At 42.8% G+C, this 22,249-nt stretch overlaps 1 protein-coding gene across 1 annotated transcript in view; it reads right to left on the bottom strand.

Annotated features, from left to right (window-relative positions):
• The window catches only part of LOC106596042 (kinesin-like protein KIF13A), a 294,942-nt gene that overhangs the window by 110,043 nt on the left and 162,650 nt on the right, over positions 1-22,249 (bottom strand). The window contains exons 7-10 of the mRNA XM_082959594.1: positions 20,822-20,909; positions 5,361-5,495; positions 4,930-5,042; positions 932-1,046 (exon numbers count right to left, since the gene is read on the bottom strand). Of these exons, the coding sequence (XP_082815720.1) occupies positions 932-1,046; positions 4,930-5,042; positions 5,361-5,495; positions 20,822-20,909 (451 nt within the window). The remainder of the gene's footprint in view (positions 1-931; positions 1,047-4,929; positions 5,043-5,360; positions 5,496-20,821; positions 20,910-22,249) is intronic.

Genomic DNA, 22,249 nt, shown 5'->3' with positions numbered 1-22,249 from the left:
GTACAGCTAGGACCAGAGTGATAGGAGGTGTGTGTTAGTACCCTGATCAATAGACAGTACAGCTAGGACCAGAGTGATAGGAGGTGTGTTAGTACCCTGATCAATAGACAGTACAGCTAGGACCAGAGTGATAGGAGGTGTGTTAGTACCCTGATCAATAGACAGTACAGCGAGGACCAGAGTGATAGGAGGTGTGTGTTAGTACCCTGATCAATAGACAGTACAGCTAGGACCAGAGTGATAGGAGGTGTGTGTTAGTACCCTGATCAATAGACAGTACAGCTAGGACCAGAGTGATAGGAGGTGTGTTAGTACCCTGATCAATAGACAGTACAGCTAGGACCAGAGTGATAGGAGGTGTGTTAGTACCCTGATCAATAGACAGTACAGCTAGGACCAGAGTGATAGGAGGTGTGTTAGTACCCTGATCAATAGACAGTACAGCGAGGACCAGAGTGATAGGAGGTGTGTTAGTACCCTGATCAATAGACAGTACAGCTAGGACCAGAGTGATAGGAGGTGTGTGTTAGTACCCTGATCAATAGACAGTACAGCTAGGACCAGAGTGATAGGAGGTGTGTGTGTTAGTACCCTGATCAATAGACAGTACAGCTAGGACCAGAGTGATAGGAGGTGTGTGTTAGTACCCTGATCAATAGACAGTACAGCTAGGACCAGAGTGATAGGAGGTGTGTGTTAGTACCCTGATCAATAGACAGTACAGCGAGGACCAGAGTGATAGGAGGTGTGTGTTAGTACCCTGATCAATAGACAGTACAGCTAGGACCAGAGTGATAGGAGGTGTCTGTTAGTACCCTGATCAATAGACAGTACAGCTAGGACCAGAGTGATAGGAGGTGTGTGTTAGTACCCTGATCAATAGACAGTACAGCTAGGACCAGAGTGATAGGAGGTGTGTGTTAGTACAGACCTTGAGGAGCCAGGTGAGGACAGAGTCTCTGTAAGGAACAAACTTATTCTTCCCCCCCTTCCCTGCAGACTGGTCCGCCAGCGCAGAGATCACACAGCCCAGTGTGGTAAGAGACCTGCACGCACACACACACACACACACACACACACACACACACACACACACACACACACACACACACACACACACACACACACACACACACACAGACACACACACACAGGGAGAAATAAACTCAACATACCACAATGATATATCCATACATACATGTCTTGCATCTGAGTATAATCAACCAATAAAACATGTCAAAAAAAGGATTTCACAGTTTCAAGATAACTTCTTGTATTACAGTGACTGTATCATCATATGACCCATTACATTACCTGAACATAACATCTAAACAGTAGAGGTATTGGATGTTAACTGGAGGAGACATCTAAACAGTAGAGGTATTGGATGTTAACTGGAGGAGACATCTAAACAGTAGAGGTATTGGATGTTAACTGGAGGAGACATCTAAACAGTAGAGGTATTGGATGTTAACTGGAGGAGACATCTAAACAGTAGAGGTATTGGATGTTAACTGGAGGAGACATCTAAACAGTAGAGGTATTGGATGTTAACTGGAGGAGACATCTAAACAGTAGCGGTATTGGATGTTAACTGGAGGAGACATCTAAACAGTAGAGTTATTGGATGTTAACTGGAGGGGACATCTAAACAGTAGAGGTATTGGATGTTAACTGGAGGAGACATCTAAACAGTAGAGGTATTGGATGTTAACTGGAGGGGACATCTAAACAGTAGAGGTATTGGATGTTAACTGGAGGAGACATCTAAACAGTAGAGGTATTGGATGTTAACTGGAGGGGACATCTAAACAGTAGAGGTATTGGATGTTAACTGGAGGAGACATCTAAACAGTAGAGGTATTGGATGTTAACTGGAGGGGACATCTAAACAGTAGAGGTATTGGATGTTAACTGGAGGAGACATCTAAACAGTAGAGGTATTGGATGTTAACTGGAGGAGACATCTAAACAGTAGAGGTATTGGATGTTAACGGGAGGAGACATCTAAACAGTAGAGGTATTGGATGTTAACGGGAGGAGACATCTAAACAGTAGAGGTATTGGATGTTAACTGGAGGAGACATCTAAACAGTAGAGGTATTGGGTGTTAACTGGAGGAGACATCTAAACAGTAGAGGTATTGGATGTTAACTGGAGGGGACATCTAAACAGTAGAGGTATTGGATGTTAACTGGAAGGGACATCTAAACAGTAGAGGTATTGGATGTTAACTGGAGGAGACATCTAAACAGTAGAGGTATTGGATGTTAACTGGAGGAGACATCTAAACAGTAGAGGTATTGGATGTTAACTGGAGGAGACATCTAAACAGTAGAGGTATTGGATGTTAACTGGAGGGGACATCTAAACAGTAGAGGTATTGGATGTTAACGGGAGGAGACATCTAAACAGTAGAGGTATTGGATGTTAACTGGAGGGGACATCTAAACAGTAGAGGTATTGGATGTTAACTGGAGGAGACATCTAAACAGTAGAGGTATTGGATGTTAACTGGAGGAGACATCTAAACAGTAGAGGTATTGGATGTTAACTGGAGGAGACATCTAAACAGTAGAGGTATTGGATGTTAACTGGAGGAGACATCTAAACAGTAGAGGTATTGGATGTTAACTGGAGGAGACATCTAAACAGTAGAGGTATTGGATGTTAACGGGAGGAGACATCTAAACAGTAGAGGTATTGGATGTTAACGGGAGGAGACATCTAAACAGTAGAGGTATTGGATGTTAACGGGAGGAGACATCTAAACAGTAGAGGTATTGGATGTTAACTGGAGGAGACATCTAAACAGTAGAGGTATTGGATGTTAACTGGAGGGGACATCTAAACAGTAGAGGTATTGGATGTTAACTGGAGGGGACATCTAAACAGTAGAGGTATTGGATGTTAACTGGAGGAGACATCTAAACAGTAGAGGTATTGGATGTTAACTGGAGGAGACATCTAAACAGTAGAGGTATTGGATGTTAACTGGAGGAGACATCTAAACAGTAGAGGTATTGGATGTTAACTGGAGGAGACATCTAAACAGTAGAGGTATTGGATGTTAACTGGAGGAGACATCTAAACAGTAGAGGTATTGGATGTTAACGGGAGGAGACATCTAAACAGTAGAGGTATTGGATGTTAACGGGAGGAGACATCTAAACAGTAGAGGTATTGGATGTTAACGGGAGGAGACATCTAAACAGTAGAGGTATTGGATGTTAACTGGAGGAGACATCTAAACAGTAGAGGTATTGGATGTTAACTGGAGGGGACATCTAAACAGTAGAGGTATTGGATGTTAACTGGAGGGGACATCTAAACAGTAGAGGTATTGGATGTTAACGGGAGGAGACATCTAAACAGTAGAGGTATTGGATGTTAACGGGAGGAGACATCTAAACAGTAGAGGTATTGGATGTTAACGGGAGGAGACATCTAAACAGTAGAGGTATTGGATGTTAACGGGAGGAGACATCTAAACAGTAGAGGTATTGGATGTTAACTGGAGGAGACATCTAAACAGTAGAGGTATTGGATGTTAACTGGAGGGGACATCTAAACAGTAGAGGTATTGGATGTTAACTGGAGGGGACATCTAAACAGTAGAGGTATTGGATGTTAACGGGAGGAGACATCTAAACAGTAGAGGTATTGGATGTTAACTGGAGGAGACATCTAAACAGTAGAGGTATTGGATGTTAACTGGAGGGGACATCTAAACAGTAGAGGTATTGGATGTTAACTGGAGGAGACATCTAAACAGTAGAGTTATTGGATGTTAACTGGAGGAGACATCTAAACAGTAGAGGTATTGGATGTTAACTGGAGGAGACATCTAAACAGTAGAGGTATTGGATGTTAACTGGAGGAGACATCTAAACAGTAGAGGTATTGGATGTTAACTGGAGGGGACATCTAAACAGTAGAGGTATTGGATGTTAACTGGAGGGGACATCTAAACAGTAGAGGTATTGGATGTTAACTGGAGGAGACATCTAAACAGTAGAGGTATTGGATGTTAACTGGAGGGGACATCTAAACAGTAGAGGTATTGGATGTTAACTGGAGGGGACATCTAAACAGTAGAGGTATTGGATGTTAACTGGAGGAGACATCTACACAGTAGAGGTATTGGATGTTAACTGGAGGAGACATCTAAACAGTAGAGGTATTGGATGTTAACTGGAGGAGACATCTAAACAGTAGAGGTATTGGATGTTAACTGGAGGAGACATCTAAACAGTAGAGGTATTGGATGTTAACTGGAGGGGACATCTAAACAGTAGAGGTATTGGATGTTAACTGGAGGAGACATCTAAACAGTAGAGGTATTGGATGTTAACTGGAGGAGACATCTAAACAGTAGAGGTATTGGATGTTAACTGGAGGAGACATCTAAACAGTAGAGGTATTGGATGTTAACTGGAGGAGACATCTAAACAGTAGAGTTATTGGATGTTAACGGGAGGAGACATCTAAACAGTAGAGGTATTGGATGTTAACTGGAGGAGACATCTAAACAGTAGAGGTATTGGATGTTAACTGGAGGAGACATCTAAACAGTAGAGGTATTGGATGTTAACTGGAGGAGACATCTAAACAGTAGAGGTATTGGATGTTAACTGGAGGAGACATCTAAACAGTAGAGGTATTGGATGTTAACAGGAGGAGACATCTAAACAGTAGAGGTATTGGATGTTAACTGGAGGGGACATCTAAACAGTAGAGGTATTGGATGTTAACTGGAGGAGACATCTAAACAGTAGAGGTATTGGATGTTAACGGGAGGAGACATCTAAACAGTAGAGGTATTGGATGTTAACTGGAGGAGACATCTAAACAGTAGAGGTATTGGATGTTAACTGGAGGAGACATCTAAACAGTAGAGGTATTGGATGTTAACAGGAGGAGACTTACCTGTTGATGTTGCTGCCCTCCTTCAGCCTCTCCCCTGCAGCTCCAGTTTTAGACACACGCTCACTACCAGCCAGATCCACCAGGCTCATCTTGCTCACCTTCTCCCCTGAGTTCTGCACACACACACACACACACACACACACACACACACACACACACACACACACACACACACACACACAAAACATTCCCCAAACAGACCAAACGAAGAGAGATTAATATGCTAGTAGTTAGAAGCTCTGAATTCAAAGGTCAGTCCTTTAACCTCTCATTACAACAGTAATAACACAAACTGTTGTTAAGATACATTACTGTGTATTGTCTAACGACAGGTCATTAAGAGAATCCTTGTCTTTTAAAGTAAAATGGTGGTGTGAGTTCTGAGGGATGACATGGTGGTGGTGTGTGTGTGTGTGTGCCCTGACACTGACCCCAGACTTCAGGTCGTAGAGTGTCTGTGTGACGATGATGCTGAAAACGGCGTGGGAACGACTGCTCTCCTCATTCATATTGGTGGCCGCCACCGTCCGCGACTTATTCCCCTCCGACATCAACACCTCAATGTCCTAGAGAGAGAGGGGGGGAGAGAGAGGGATGGAGAGAGAGAGGATGTCTGTGTACTGTCCACCTCTCAGAGAGCATAGTAAATACCTTTAAACAGGCAGTCTCTATAACAACTCATTCAGGAAGTATCAGCATGTGGCTCAGTGCCATCATGTGATCATTCAACTGGGTCACAGCAGGCAGGCAGCGGTGGGGTGGACTGACTGACTGACAGGGGATATGGATGGAGGGGACTATGCATGGAGGAGACTATGGATGGAGGGACTATGGATGGAGGAGACTATGGATGGATGGACTATGGATGGAGGGACTATGGATGGAGGGACTATGGATGGAGGGACTATGGATGGAGGAGACTATGGATGGAGGGACTATGGATGGAGGAGACTATGGATGGAGGAGACTATGGATGGAGGGACTATGGATGGAGGAGACTATGGATGGATGGACTATGGATGGAGGAGACTATGGATGGAGGGACTATGGATGGAGGAGACTATGGATGGAGGGACTATGGATGGAGGAGACTATGGATGGAGGAGACTATTGATGGAGGGGACTATTGATGGAGGAGACTATGGATGGAGGGACTATGGATGGAGGAGACTATGGATGGAGGAGACTATTGATGGAGGGGACTATTGATGGAGGAGACTATGGATGGAGGGGACTATTGATGGAGGAGACTTTGGATGGAGGGACTATGGATGGAGGGACTATGGATGGAGGGACTATGGATGGAAGGACTATGGATGGAAGGACTATGGATGGAGGGACTATGGATGGAAGGACTATGGATGGAAGGACTATGGATGGAAGGACTATGGATGGAGGAACTATGGATGGAGAAAACAAGCATAGGGTACACCTCTATAACCATGACTCCATCACACTACACCTCTATAACCATGACTCCATCACACTACACCTCTATAACCATGACTCCATACAATACACCTCTATTACCATGACTCCATCACACTACACCTCTATAACCATGACTCCATCACACTACACCTCTATAACCATGACTCCATCACACTACACCTCTATAACCATGACTCCATACAATACACCTCTATTACCATGACTCCATCACAATACACCTCTATAACCATGACTCCATCACAATACACCTCTATAACCATGACTCCATCACAATACACCTCTATAACCATGACTCCATCACACTACACCTCTATAACCATGACTCCATCACACTACAGCTCTATAACCATGACTCCATCCCACTCCACCTCTATAACCATGACTCCATCACACTACACCTCTATAACCATGAGTCCATCACAATATACCTCTATAACCATGACTCCATCACACTACACCTCTATAACCATGACTCCATCACAATACACCTCTATAACCATGACTCCATCACAATACACCTCTATAACCATGACTCCATCACAATACGCCTCTATAACCATGACTCCATCACACTACACCTCTATAACCATGACTCCATCACACTACACCTCTATAACCATGACTCCATCACACTACACCTCTATAACCATGACTCCATCACACTACACCTCTATAACCATGACTCCATCACACTACAACTCTATAACCATGACTCCATCACAATACACCTCTATAACCATGACTCCATCACACTACACCTCTATAACCATGACTCCATCACAATACACCTCTATAACCATGACTCCATCACACTACACCTCTATAACCATGACTCCATCACAATACACCTCTATAACCATGACTGCATCATATAACCATGACTCCATCACACTACACCTCTATAACCATGACACCATCATATAACCATGACTCCATCACACTATACCTGTATAACCATGACTCCATCACACTACACCTCTATAACCATGACTCCATCACACTACACCTATATAACCATGACTCCATCACACTACACCTCTATAAACATGACTCCATCACACTACACCTCTATAACCATGACTCCATCACACTATACCTCTATAACCATGACTCCATCACAATATACCTCTATAACCATGACTCCATCACACTACACCTCTATAACCATGACTCCATCACACTACACCTCTATAACCATGACTCCATCACACTATACCTCTATAACCATGAATCCATCACAATACGCCTCTATAACCATGACTCCATCACAATACGCCTCTATAACCATGACTCCATCACAATACGCCTCTATAACCATGACTCCATCACAATACACCTCTATAACCATGACTCCATCACAATACACCTCTATAACCATGACTCCATCACAATACGTCTCTATAACCATGACTCCATCACACTACACCTCTATAACCATGACTCCATCACAATATACCTCTATAACCATGAGTCCATCACAATACACCTCTATAACCATGACTCCATCACACTACACCTCTATAACTATGACTCCATCATATAACCATGACTCCATCACACTACACCTCTATAACCATGACACCATCATATAACCATGACTCCATCACAATATACCTCTATAACCATGACTCCATCACACTACACCTCTATAACCATGAGTCCATCACAATATACCTCTATAACCATGACTCCATCACACTACACCTCTATAACCATGACTCCATCACACTATACCTCTATAACCATGACTCCATCATATAAACATGACTCCATCACACTACACCTCTATAACCATGACACCATCACACTACACCTCTATAACCATGACTCCATCACAATACAACTCTATAACCATGACTCCATCACACTACACCTCTATAACCATGACACCATCACACTACACCTCTATAACCATGACTCCATCACAATACAACTCTATAACCATGACTCCATCACACTACACCTCTATAACCATGACTCCATCACACTACACCTCTATAAACATGACTCCATCACACTACACCTCTATAACCATGACTCCATCATATAACCATGACTCAATCACACTACACCTCTATAACCATGACTCCATCACACTACACCTCTATAACCATGACTCCATCACACTACACCTCTATAACCATGACTCCATCACAATATACCTCTATAACCATGACTCCATCATACTACACCTCTATAACCATGACTCCATCACACTACACCTCTATAACCATGACTCCATCACAATATACCTCTATAACCATGACTCCATCACACTACACCTCTATAACCATGAGTCCATCACAATATACCTCTATAACCATGACTCCATCACACTATACCTCTATAACCATGACTCCATCACACTATACCTCTATAACCATGACTCCATCACACTACACCTCTATAACCATGACTCCATCACACTACACCTCTATAACCATGACTCCATCACACTACACCTCTATAACCATGACTCCATCACACTACACCTCTATAACCATGACTCCATCACACTATACCTCTATAACCATGACTCCATCACAATACGCCTCTATAACCATGACTCCATCACAATACACCTCTATAACCATGACTCCATCACAATACGCCTCTATAACCATGACTCCATCACAATACACCTCTATAACATGACTCCATCACAATACACCTCTATAACCATGACTCCATCACACTACACCTCTATAACCATGACTCCATCACACTACACCTCTATAACCAGGGCTCCATCACACTACACCTCTATAACCATGACTCCATCACAATATACCTCTATAACCATGACTCCATCACACTACACCTCTATAACCATGAGTCCATCACAATATACCTCTATAACCATGACTCCATCACACTATACCTCTATAACCATGACTCCATCACACTATACCTCTATAACCATGACTCCATCACACTACACCTCTATAACCATGACTCCATCACACTACACCTCTATAACCATGACTCCATCACACTACACCTCTATAACCATGACTCCATCACACTATACCTCTATAACCATGACTCCATCACAATACGCCTCTATAACCATGACTCCATCACAATACGCCTCTATAACCATGACTCCATCACAATACACCTCTATAACCATGACTCCATCACAATACGCCTCTATAACCATGACTCCATCACAATACACCTCTATAACATGACTCCATCACAATACACCTCTATAACCATGACTCCATCACAATACGCCTCTATAACCATGACTCCATCACACTACACCTCTATAACCATGACTCCATCACAATATACCTCTATAACCATGACTCCATCACACTACACCTCTATAACCATGACTCCATCACAATACACCTCTATAACCATGACTCCATCACACTACACCTCTATAACCATGACTCCATCACACTACACCTCTATAACCAGGGCTCCATCACACTACACCTCTATAACCATGACTCCATCACACTACACCTCTATAACCATGACTCCATCACAATACACATCTATAACCATGACTCCATCACACTACACCTCTATAACCATGACTCCATCACAATATACCTCTATAACCATGACTCCATATCACTACACCTCTATAACCATGAGTCCATCACAATATACCTCTATAACCATGACTCCATCACACTATACCTCTATAACCATGACTCCATCATATAACATGACTCCATCACACTACACCTCTATAACCATGACACCATCACACTACACCTCTATAACCATGACTCCATCACACTACCCTCTATAACCATGACTCCATCACAATACACCTCTATAACCATGACTCCATCACACTACACCTCTATAACCATGACTCCATCACACTACACCTCTATAACCATGACTCCATCATATAACCATGACTCAATCACAGTACACCTCTATAACCATGACTCCATCACACTACACCTCTATAACCATGACTCCATCACACTACACCTCTATAACCATGACTCCATCACAATATACCTCTATAACCATGACTCCATCACAATACACCTCTATAACCATGACACCATCACACTACACCTCTATAACCATGACTCCATCACACTACACCTCTATAACCATGACTCCATCACAATACACCTCTATAACCATGACTCCATCACAATACACCTCTATAACCATAACTCCATCACACTACACCTCTATAACCATGACTCCATCACACTACACCTCTATAACCATGACTCCATCACACTACACCTCTATAACCATGACTCCATCACAATACACCTCTATAACCATGACTCCATCACAATACACCTCTATAACCATGAATCCATCACAATACACCTCTATAACCATGACTCCATCACACTACACCTCTATAACCATGACTCCATCACAATACACCTATATAACCATGACTCCATCACACTACACCTCTATAACCATGACTCCATCACACTACACCTCTATAACCAGGGCTCCATCACACTACACCTCTATAACCATGACTCCATCACACTACACCTCTATAACCATGACTCCATCACAATACACATCTATAACCATGACTCCATCACACTACACCTCTATAACCATGACTCCATCACAATATACCTCTATAACCATGACTCCATCACACTACACCTCTATAACCATGAGTCCATCACAATATACCTCTATAACCATGACTCCATCACACTATACCTCTATAACCATGACTCCATCATATAACATGACTCCATCACACTACACCTCTATAACCATGACACCATCACACTACACCTCTATAACCATGACTCCATCACACTACCCTCTATAACCATGACTCCATCACACTATACCTCTATAACCATGACTCCATCATATAACATGACTCCATCACACTACACCTCTATAACCATGACACCATCACACTACACCTCTATAACCATGACTCCATCACACTACCCTCTATAACCATGACTCCATCACAATACACCTCTATAACCATGACTCCATCACACTACACCTCTATAACCATGACTCCATCACACTACACCTCTATAACCATGACTCCATCATATAACCATGACTCAATCACAGTACACCTCTATAACCATGACTCCATCACACTACACCTCTATAACCATGACTCCATCACAATACACCTCTATAACCATGACTCCATCACACTACACCTCTATAACCATGACACCATCACACTACACCTCTATAACCATGACTATGGTAATACACAGTTCTCTATAGTCCTACACAGCTCTCTATCTATAGTAATACACAGTTCTATATCCATGGTAATACACTGTTCTCTATGGTAATACACAGTTCTCTATCTATAGTAATACACAGATCTCTATGGTAATACACAGTTCTCTATGGTAATACACAGTTCTCTATCTATAGTAATACACAGTTCTATATCCATGGTAATACACTGTTCTCTATGGTAATACACAGTTCTCTATCTATAGTAAGACACAGTTCTCTATGGTAATACACAGTTCTCTATCTATGGTAATACACAGTTCTCTATCTATGGTAATACACAGTTCTCTATCTATGGTAATACACAGTTCTCTATCTATGGTAATACACCGTTCTCTATAGTAATACACAGTTCTCTATCTATGGTAATACACAGTTCTCTATCTATGGTAATACACAGTTCTCTATCTATAGTAATACACAGTTCTCTATCTATAGTAATACACAGTTCTCTATGGTAATACACAGTTCTCTATGGTAATACACAGTTCTTTATCTACAGTAATACACAGTTCTCTATGGTAATACACAGTTCTCTATGGTAATACACAGTTCTTTATCTACAGTAATACACAGTTCTCTATCTATGGTAATACACAGTTCTCTATAGTAAAACTGAGGTCTCTATAGTAATACACAGTTCTCTATAGTAATACACCGTTCTCTATGGTAATACACAGTTCTCTATCTATGGTAATACACAGTTGTCTATGGTAATACACAGTTCTCTATCTATAGTAATACACCGTTCTCTATGGTAATACACAGTTCTCTATCTATGGTAATACACAGTTCTCTATCTATGGTAATACATAGTTCTCTATCTATGGTAATACACAGTTCTCTATAGTAATACACAGTTGTCTATCTATAGTAATACACAGTTCTCTATCTATAGTAATACACAGTTCTCTATCTATAGTAATACACAGTTCTCTATCTATGGTAATACACAGTTCTCTATCTATATTAATACACAGTTCTCTATCTATAGTAATACACAGTTCTCTATCTATAGTAATACACAGTTGTCTATCTATAGTAAAACACAGTTGTCTATCTATGGTAATACACCGTTCTCTATGGTAATACACAGTTCTCTATCTATGGTAATACACCGTTTTCTATAGTAATATACAGTTCTGTATCTATGGTAATACACAGTTCTCTATGGTAATACACAGTTTTCTATGGCAATACACAGTTCTCCATGGTAATACACAGTTCTCTAGCTATGGTAATACACAGTTCTCTATGGTGATACACAGTTCTCTATCTATAGTAATACACAGTTCTCTATCTATGGTAATACACTGTTCTCTATAGTAACAAACAGTTCTCTATGATAATACACAGTTCTCTATGGTAATACACAGTTCTCTATAGTAAAACTGAGGTCTCAATAGTAATACACAGTTCTCTATAGTAATACACCGTTCTCTATGGTAATACACAGTTCTCTATCTATGGTAATACACAGTTGTCTATGGTAATACACAGTTCTCTATCTATAGTAATACACCGTTCTCTATGGTAATACACAGTTCTCTATCTATGGTAATACACAGTTCTCTATCTATGGTAATACATAGTTCTCTATCTATGGTAATACACAGTTCTCTATAGTAATACACAGTTGTCTATCTATAGTAATACACAGTTCTCTATCTATAGTAATACACAGTTCTCTATCTATAGTAATACACAGTTCTCTATCTATGGTAATACACAGTTCTCTATCTATATTAATACACAGTTCTCTATCTATAGTAATACACAGTTCTCTATCTATAGTAATACACAGTTGTCTATCTATAGTAAAACACAGTTGTCTATCTATGGTAATACACCGTTCTCTATGGTAATACACAGTTCTCTATCTATGGTAATACACCGTTTTCTATAGTAATATACAGTTCTGTATCTATGGTAATACACAGTTCTCTATGGTAATACACAGTTTTCTATGGCAATACACAGTTCTCCATGGTAATACACAGTTCTCTAGCTATGGTAATACACAGTTCTCTATGGTGATACACAGTTCTCTATCTATAGTAATACACAGTTCTCTATCTATGGTAATACACTGTTCTCTATAGTAACAAACAGTTCTCTATGATAATACACAGTTCTCTATGGTAATACACAGTTCTCTATCTATAGTAATACACAGTTCTCTATCTATGGTAATACACTGTTCTCTATAGTAACAAACAGTTCTCTATGGTAATACACAGTTCTCAATGGTAATACACAGTTCTCTATGGTAACACACAGTTCTCTATGGTAATACACAGTTCTCTATGGTAATACACTGTTCTCTATGGTAATACACTGTTCTCTATGGTAATACACAGTTCTCTATCTATGGTAATACACAGTTCTCTATCTATAGTAATACACAGTTCTCTATCTATAGTAATACACAGTTGTCTATCTATAGTAAAACACAGTTGTCTATCTATGGTAATACACCGTTCTCTATGGTAATACACAGTTCTCTATCTATGGTAATACACCGTTTTCTATAGTAATATACAGTTCTGTATCTATGGTAATACACAGTTCTCTATGGTAATACACAGTTTTCTATGGCAATACACAGTTCTCCATGGTAATACACAGTTCTCTAGCTATGGTAATACACAGTTCTCTATGGTGATACACAGTTCTCTATCTATAGTAATACACAGTTCTCTATCTATGGTAATACACTGTTCTCTATAGTAACAAACAGTTCTCTATGATAATACACAGTTCTCTATGGTAATACACAGTTATCTATCTATAGTAATACACAGTTCTCTATCTATGGTAATACACTGTTCTCTATAGTAACAAACAGTTCTCTATGGTAATACACAGTTCTCAATGGTAATACACAGTTCTCTATGGTAACACAGTTCTCTATGGTAATACACAGTTCTCTATGGTAATACACTGTTCTCTATGGTAATACACAGTTCTCTATCTATAGTAATACACAGATCTCTATGGTAATACACAGTTCTCTATGGTAATACACAGTTCTCTATCTATAGTAATACACAGATCTCTATGGTAATACACAGTTCTCTATGGTAATACACAGTTCTCTATCTATAGTAATACACAGTTCTATATCCATGGTAATACACTGTTCTTTATGGTAATACACAGTTCTCTATCTATAGAAAAACACAGTTCTCTATGGTAATACACAGTTCTCTATCTATGGTAATACACAGTTCTCTATCTATGGTAATACACAGTTCTCTATCTATGGTAATACACAGTTCTCTATCTATGGTAATACACCGTTCTCTATAGTAATACACAGTTCTCTATCTATGGTAATACACAGTTCTCTATCTATGGTAATACACAGTTCTCTATCTATAGTAATACACAGTTCTCTATCTATAGTAATACACAGTTCTCTATGGTAATACACAGTTCTCTATGGTAATACACAGTTCTTTATCTACAGTAATACACAGTTCTCTATGGTAATACACAGTTCTCTATGGTAATACACATTTCTTTATCTACAGTAATACACAGTTCTCTATCTATGGTAATACACAGTTCTCTATAGTAAAACTGAGGTCTCTATAGTAATACACAGTTCTCTATAGTAATACACCGTTCTCTATGGTAATACACAGTTCTCTATCTATGGTAATACACAGTTGTCTATGGTAATACACAGTTCTCTATCTATAGTAATACACCGTTCTCTATGGTAATACACAGTTCTCTATCTATGGTAATACACATTTCTCTATCTATGGTAATACATAGTTCTCTATCTATGGTAATACACAGTTCTCTATAGTAATACACAGTTGTCTATCTATAGTAATACACAGTTCTCTATCTATAGTAATACACAGTTCTCTATCTATAGTAATACACAGTTCTCTATCTATGGTAATACACCGTTCTCTATCTATATTAATACACAGTTCTCTATCTATAGTAATACACAGTTCTCTATCTATAGTAATACACAGTTCTATATCCATGGTAATACACTGTTCTCTATGGTAATACACAGTTCTCTATCTATAGTAAGACACAGTTCTCTATGGTAATACACAGTTCTCTATCTATGGTAATACACAGTTCTCTATCTATGGTAATACACAGTTCTCTATCTATGGTAATACACAGTTCTCTATCTATGGTAATACACCGTTCTCTATAGTAATACACAGTTCTCTATCTATGGTAATATACAGTTCTCTATCTATGGTAATACACAGTTCTCTATCTATAGTAATACACAGTTCTCTATCTATAGTAATACACAGTTCTCTATGGTAATACACAGTTCTCTATGGTAATACACAGTTCTTTATCTACAGTAATACACAGTTCTCTATGGTAATACACAGCTCTCTATGGTAATACACAGTTCTTTATCTACAGTAATACACAGTTCTCTATCTATGGTAATACACAGTTCTCTATAGTAAAACTGAGGTCTCAATAGTAATACACAGTTCTCTATAGTAATACACCGTTCTCTATGGTAATACACAGTTCTCTATCTATGGTAATACACAGTTGTCTATGGTAATACACAGTTCTCTATCTATAGTAATACACCGTTCTCTATGGTAATACACAGTTCTCTATCTATGGTAATACACATTTCTCTATCTATGGTAATACATAGTTCTCTATCTATGGTAATACACAGTTCTCTATAGTAATACACAGTTGTCTATCTATAGTAATACACAGTTCTCTATCTATAGTAATACACAGTTCTCTATCTATAGTAATACACAGTTCTCTATCTATGGTAATACACAGTTCTCTATCTATATTAATACACAGTTCTCTATCTATAGTAATACACAGTTCTCTATCTATAGTAATACACAGTTGTCTATCTATAGTAATACACAGTTGTCTATCTATAGTAAAACACAGTTGTCTATCTATGGTAATACACCGTTCTCTATGGTAATACACAGTTCTCTATCTATGGTAATACACAGTTCTCTATGGTAATACACAGTTTTCTATGGTAATACACAGTTCTCTATGGTAATACACAGTTGTCTATCTATAGTAATATACAGTTCTCTATGGTGATACACAGTTCTCTATCTATAGTAATACACAGTTCTCTATCTATGGTAATACACTGTTCTCTATAGTAACAAACAGTTCTCTATGGTAATACAGAGTTCTCTATGGTAATACACAGTTCTCTATCTATAGTAATACACAGTTCTCTATCTATGGTAATACACTGTTCTCTATAGTAACAAACAGTTCTCTATGGTAATACACAGTTCTCTATGGTAATACACAGTTCTCTATGGTAATACACAGTTCTCTATGGTAATACACAGTTCTCTATGGTAATACACAGTTCTCTATGGTAATACACAGTTCTCTAGCTATAGTAATACACAGTTCTCTATCTATGGTAATACAACGTTCTCTATGGTAATACACAGTTCTCTATGGTAATACACAGTTCTCTATCTATGGTAATACACAGTTCTCTATGGTAATCCTGGAGTGTATCCTGGAGACTGCGATGGTAAAAGGGTTGATGAAATGAAACTCTGATGAAAGTAGCATAGCTGTCAAAACCATCTGTTCATTGTATTGGAGACACAGAGTGAGGCTTTTCTTTCCTTGTCTAAGTGCTGTACTCTGCCTGTCTCCACCTCTCCTACCCAGGTGGACATCTCCCTGTCTCCACCTCTCCTACCCAGGTGGGCATCTCCCAGCCTGCACCTCTCCTACTCAGGTGGGCATCTCCCTGTCTCCACGTCTCCTACCCAGGTGGGCATCTCCCTGTCTCCACCTCTCCTACCCAGGTGGGCATCTCCCTGTCTCCACCTCTCCTACCCAGGTGGGCATCTCCCTGTCTCCACCTCTGCTACCCAGGTGGACATCTCCCTGTCTCCACCTCTCCTACCCAGGTGGGCATCTCCCTGTCTCCACCTCTCCTACCCAGGTGGGCATCTCCCTGTCTCCCCCTCCCCTACCCAGGTGGGCATCTCCCTGTCTCCACCTCTCCTACCCAGGTGGGCATCTCCCTGTCTCCACCTCTCCTACCCAGGTGGGCATCTCCCTGTCTCCACCTCTCCTACCCAGGTGGGCATCTCCCTGTCTCCACCTCTCCTACCCAGGTGGACATCTCCCTGTCTCCAGCTCTCCTACCCAGGTGGGCATCTCCCTGTCTCCACCTCTCCTACCCAGGTGGGCATCTCCCTGTCTCCACCTCTCCTACCCAGGTGGGCATCTCCCTGTCTCCACCTCTCCTACCCAGGTGAACATCTCTCTGTCTCCACCTCTCCTACCCAGGTGGACATCTCCCTGTCTCCACCTCTCCTACCCAGGTGGGCATCTCCCTGTCTCCACCTCTCCTACCCAGGTGAACATCTCTCTGTCTCCACCTCTCCTACCCAGGTGGGCATCTCCCTGTCTCCACCTCTCCTACTCAGGTGAACATCTCTCTGTCTCCACCTCTCCTACCCAGGTGAACATCTCTCTGTCTCCACCTCTCCTACCCAGGTGGACATCTCCCTGTCTCCACCTCTCCTACCCAGGTGGACATCTCTCTGTCTCCACCTCTCCTACCCAGGTGGGCATCTCCCTGTCTCCACCTCTCCTACCCAGGTGGACATCTCCCTGTCTCCACCTCTCCTACCCAGGTGGACATCTCCCTGTCTCCACCTCTCCTACCCAGGTGGGTATCTCCCTGTCTCCACCTCTCCTACCCAGGTGAACATCTCCCTGTCTCCACCTCTCCTACCCAGGTGGACATCTCTCAGCCTGCACCTCTCCTACCCAGGTGAACATCTCTCTGTCTCCACCTCTCCTACCCAGGTGAACATCTCCCTGTCTCCACCTCTCCTACCCAGGTGGGCATCTCCCTGTCTCCACCTCTCCTACCCAGGTGGGCATCTCCCTGTCTCCACCTCTCCTACCCAGGTGGGCATCTCCCTGTCTCCAACTCTCCTACCCAGGTGGGCATCTCCCTGTCTCCACCTCTCCTACCCACGTGGACATCTCCCTGTCTCCACCTCTCCTACCCAGGTGGGCATCTCCCTGTCTCCACCTCTCCTACCCAGTTGGGCATCTCCATGTCTCCACCTCTCCTACCCAGGTGGGCATCTCCCTGTCTCCACCTCTCCTACCCAGGTGGGCATCTCCCTGTCTCCACCTCTCCTACCCAGGTGAACATCTCTCTGTCTCCACCTCTCCTACCAAGGTGGACATCTCCCTGTCTCCACCTCTCCTACCCAGGTGGGCATCTCCCTGTCTCCACCTCTCCTACCCAGGTGAACATCTCTCTGTCTCCACCTCTCCTACCCAGGTGGGCATCTCCCTGTCTCCACCTCTCCTACCCAGGTGAACATCTCTCTGTCTCCACCTCTCCTACCCAGGTGAACATCTCTCTGTCTCCACCTCTCCTACCCAGGTGGACATCTCCCTGTCTCCACCTCTCCTACCCAGGTGGACATCTCTCTGTCTCCACCTCTCCTACCCAGGTGGGCATCTCCCTGTCTCCACCTCTCCTACCCAGGTGGACATCTCCCTGTCTCCACCTCTCCTACCCAGGTGGACATCTCCCTGTCTCCACCTCTCCTACCCAGGTGGACATCTCCCTGTCTCCACCTCTCCTACCCAGGTGGACATCTCCCTGTCTCCACCTCTCCTACCCAGGTGGGTATCTCCCTGTCTCCACCTCTCCTACCCAGGTGAACATCTCCCTGTCTCCACCTCTCCTACCCAGGTGGACATCTCTCAGCCTGCACCTCTCCTACCCAGGTGAACATCTCTCTGTCTCCACCTCTCCTACCCAGGTGAACATCTCCCTGTCTCCACCTCTCCTACCCAGGTGGACATCTCCCAGCCTGCACCTCTCCTACCCAGGTGAACATCTCCCTGTCTCCACCTCTCCTACCCAGGTGGACATCTCCCAGCCTGCACCTCACCTACCCAGGTGAACATCTCTCTGTCTCCACCTCTCCTACCCAGGTGAACATCTCTCTGTCCCCACCTCTCCTACCCAGGTGGACATCTCCCTGTCTCCACCTCTCCTACCCAGGTGAACATCTCTCTGTCTCCATCTCTCCTACCCAGGTGAACATCTCTCTGTCTCCACCTCTCCTACCCAGGTGAACATCTCTCTGTCTCCACCTCTCCTACCCAGGTGAACATCTCTCTGTCTCCACCTCTCCTACCCAGGTGAACATCTCTCTGTCTCCACCTCTCCTACCCAGGTGAACATCTCTCTGTCTCCACCTCTCCTACCCAGGTGGACATCTCCCTGTCTCCACCTCTCCTACCCAGGTGGACATCTCTCTGTCTCCACCTCTCCTTCCCAGGTGGGCATCTCCCTGTCTCCACCTCTCCTACCCAGGTGGACATCTCCCTGTCTCCACCTCTCCTACCCAGGTGGACATCTCTCTGTCTCCACCTCTCCTACCCAGGTGGGCATCTCCCTGTCTCCACCTCTCCTACCCAGGTGGACATCTCCCTGTCTCCACCTCTCCTACCCAGGTGGACATCTCCCTGTCTCCACCTCTCCTACCCAGGTGGGTATCTCCCTGTCTCCACCTCTCCTACCCAGGTGAACATCTCCCTGTCTCCACCTCTCCTACCCAGGTGAACATCTCCCTGTCTCCACCCTTCCTACCCAGGTGGACATCTCTCAGCCTGCACCTCTCCTACCCAGGTGAACATCTCTCTGTCTCCACCTCTCCTACCCAGGTGAACATCTCCCTGTCTCCACCTCTCCTACCCAGGTGGACATCTCCCAGCCTGCACCTCTCCTACCCAGGTGAACATCTCCCTGTCTCCACCTCTCCTACCCAGGTGGACATCTCCCAGCCTGCACCTCACCTACCCAGGTGAACATCTCTCTGTCTCCACCTCTCCTACCCAGGTGAACATCTCTCTGTCTCCACCTCTCCTACCCAGGTGGACATCTCCCTGTCTCCACCTCTCCTACCCAGGTGAACATCTCTCTGTCTCCACCTCTCCTACCCAGGTGAACATCTCTCTGTCTCCACCTCTCCTACCCAGGTGAACATCTCTCTGTCTCCACCTCTCCTACCCAGGTGAACATCTCCCTGTCTCCACATCTCCTACCCAGGTGGACATCTCCCTGTCTCCACCTCTCCTACCCAGGTGAACATCTCTCTGTCTCCAAAGGAACTGTACTCACCTCAAAGTTGGTGACGGCCAGTTGTGACAGGCCATCCACATACGGACCCAGAACCTTGTGCTCTCTGACCTTCAGAGACTGACGACTCCTGGACAGAGGAAGAGATAATCCACAGACATGTTTTAGTCGCTGAGCTAAATGAATGGTATGGAGGGTGAAAGAGAGACTGATAACTCCTGGACAGAGGAAGAGATAATCCACAGACATGTTTTAGTCGCTGAGCTAAATGAATGGTATGGAGGGTGAAAGAGAGACTGATAACTCCTGGACAGAGGAAGAGATAATCCACAGACATGTTTTAGTCGCTGAGCTAAATGAATGGTATGGAGGGTGAAAGAGAGACTGATAACTCCTGGACAGAGGAAGAGATAATCCACAGACATGTTTTAGTCGCTGAGCTAAATGAATGGTATGGAGGGTGAAAGAGAGACTGATAACTCCTGGACAGAGGAAGAGATAATCCACAGACATGTTTTAGTCGCTGAGCTAAATGAATGGTATGGAGGGTGAAAGAGAGACTGATAACTCCTGGACAGAGGAAGAGATAATCCACAGACATGTTTTAGTCGCTGAGCTAAATGAATGGTATGGAGGGTGAAAGAGAGACTGATAACTCCTGGATAGAGGAAGAGATAATCCACAGACATGTTTTAGTCGCTGAGCTAAATGAATGGTATGGAGGGTGAAAGAGAGACTGATAACTCCTGGACAGAGGAAGAGATAATCCACAGACATGTTTTAGTCGCTGAGCTAAATGAATGGTATGGAGGGTGAAAGAGAGACTGATAACTCCTGGACAGAGGAAGAGATAATCCACAGACATGTTTTAGTCGCTGAGCTAAATGAATGGTATGGAGGGTGAAAGAGAGACTGATAACTCCTGGACAGAGGAAGAGATAATCCACAGACATGTTTTAGTCGCTGAGCTAAATGAATGGTATGGAGGGTGAAAGAGAGACTGATAACTCCTGGACAGAGGAAGAGATAATCCACAGACATGTTTTAGTCGCTGAGCTAAATGAATGGTATGGAGGGTGAAAGAGAGACTGATAACTCCTGGACAGAGGAAGAGATAATCCACAGACATGTTTTAGTCGCTGAGCTAAATGAATGGTATGGAGGGTGAAAGAGAGACTGATAACTCCTGGACAGAGGAAGAGATAATCCACAGACATGTTTTAGTCGCTGAGCTAAATGAATGGTATGGAGGGTGAAAGAGAGACTGATAACTCCTGGACAGAGGAAGAGATAATCCACAGACATGTTTTAGTCGCTGAGCTAAATGAATGGTATGGAGGGTGAAAGAGAGACTGATAACTCCTGGACAGAGGAAGAGATAATCCACAGACATGTTTTAGTCGCTGAGCTAAATGAATGGTATGGAGGGTGAAAGAGAGACTGATAACAGAGAAGGCTGCTATTGCTGCA

Source organism: Salmo salar, chromosome 02 (assembly GCF_965601325.2).
Source record: "Salmo salar chromosome 02, fSalSal1, whole genome shotgun sequence".
Taxonomy (NCBI): Eukaryota; Metazoa; Chordata; class Actinopteri; order Salmoniformes; family Salmonidae; genus Salmo; species Salmo salar.
The sequence above is the reverse complement of the archived record's forward strand: the minus strand, read 5'-3'. Positions and strand labels throughout refer to the sequence as shown.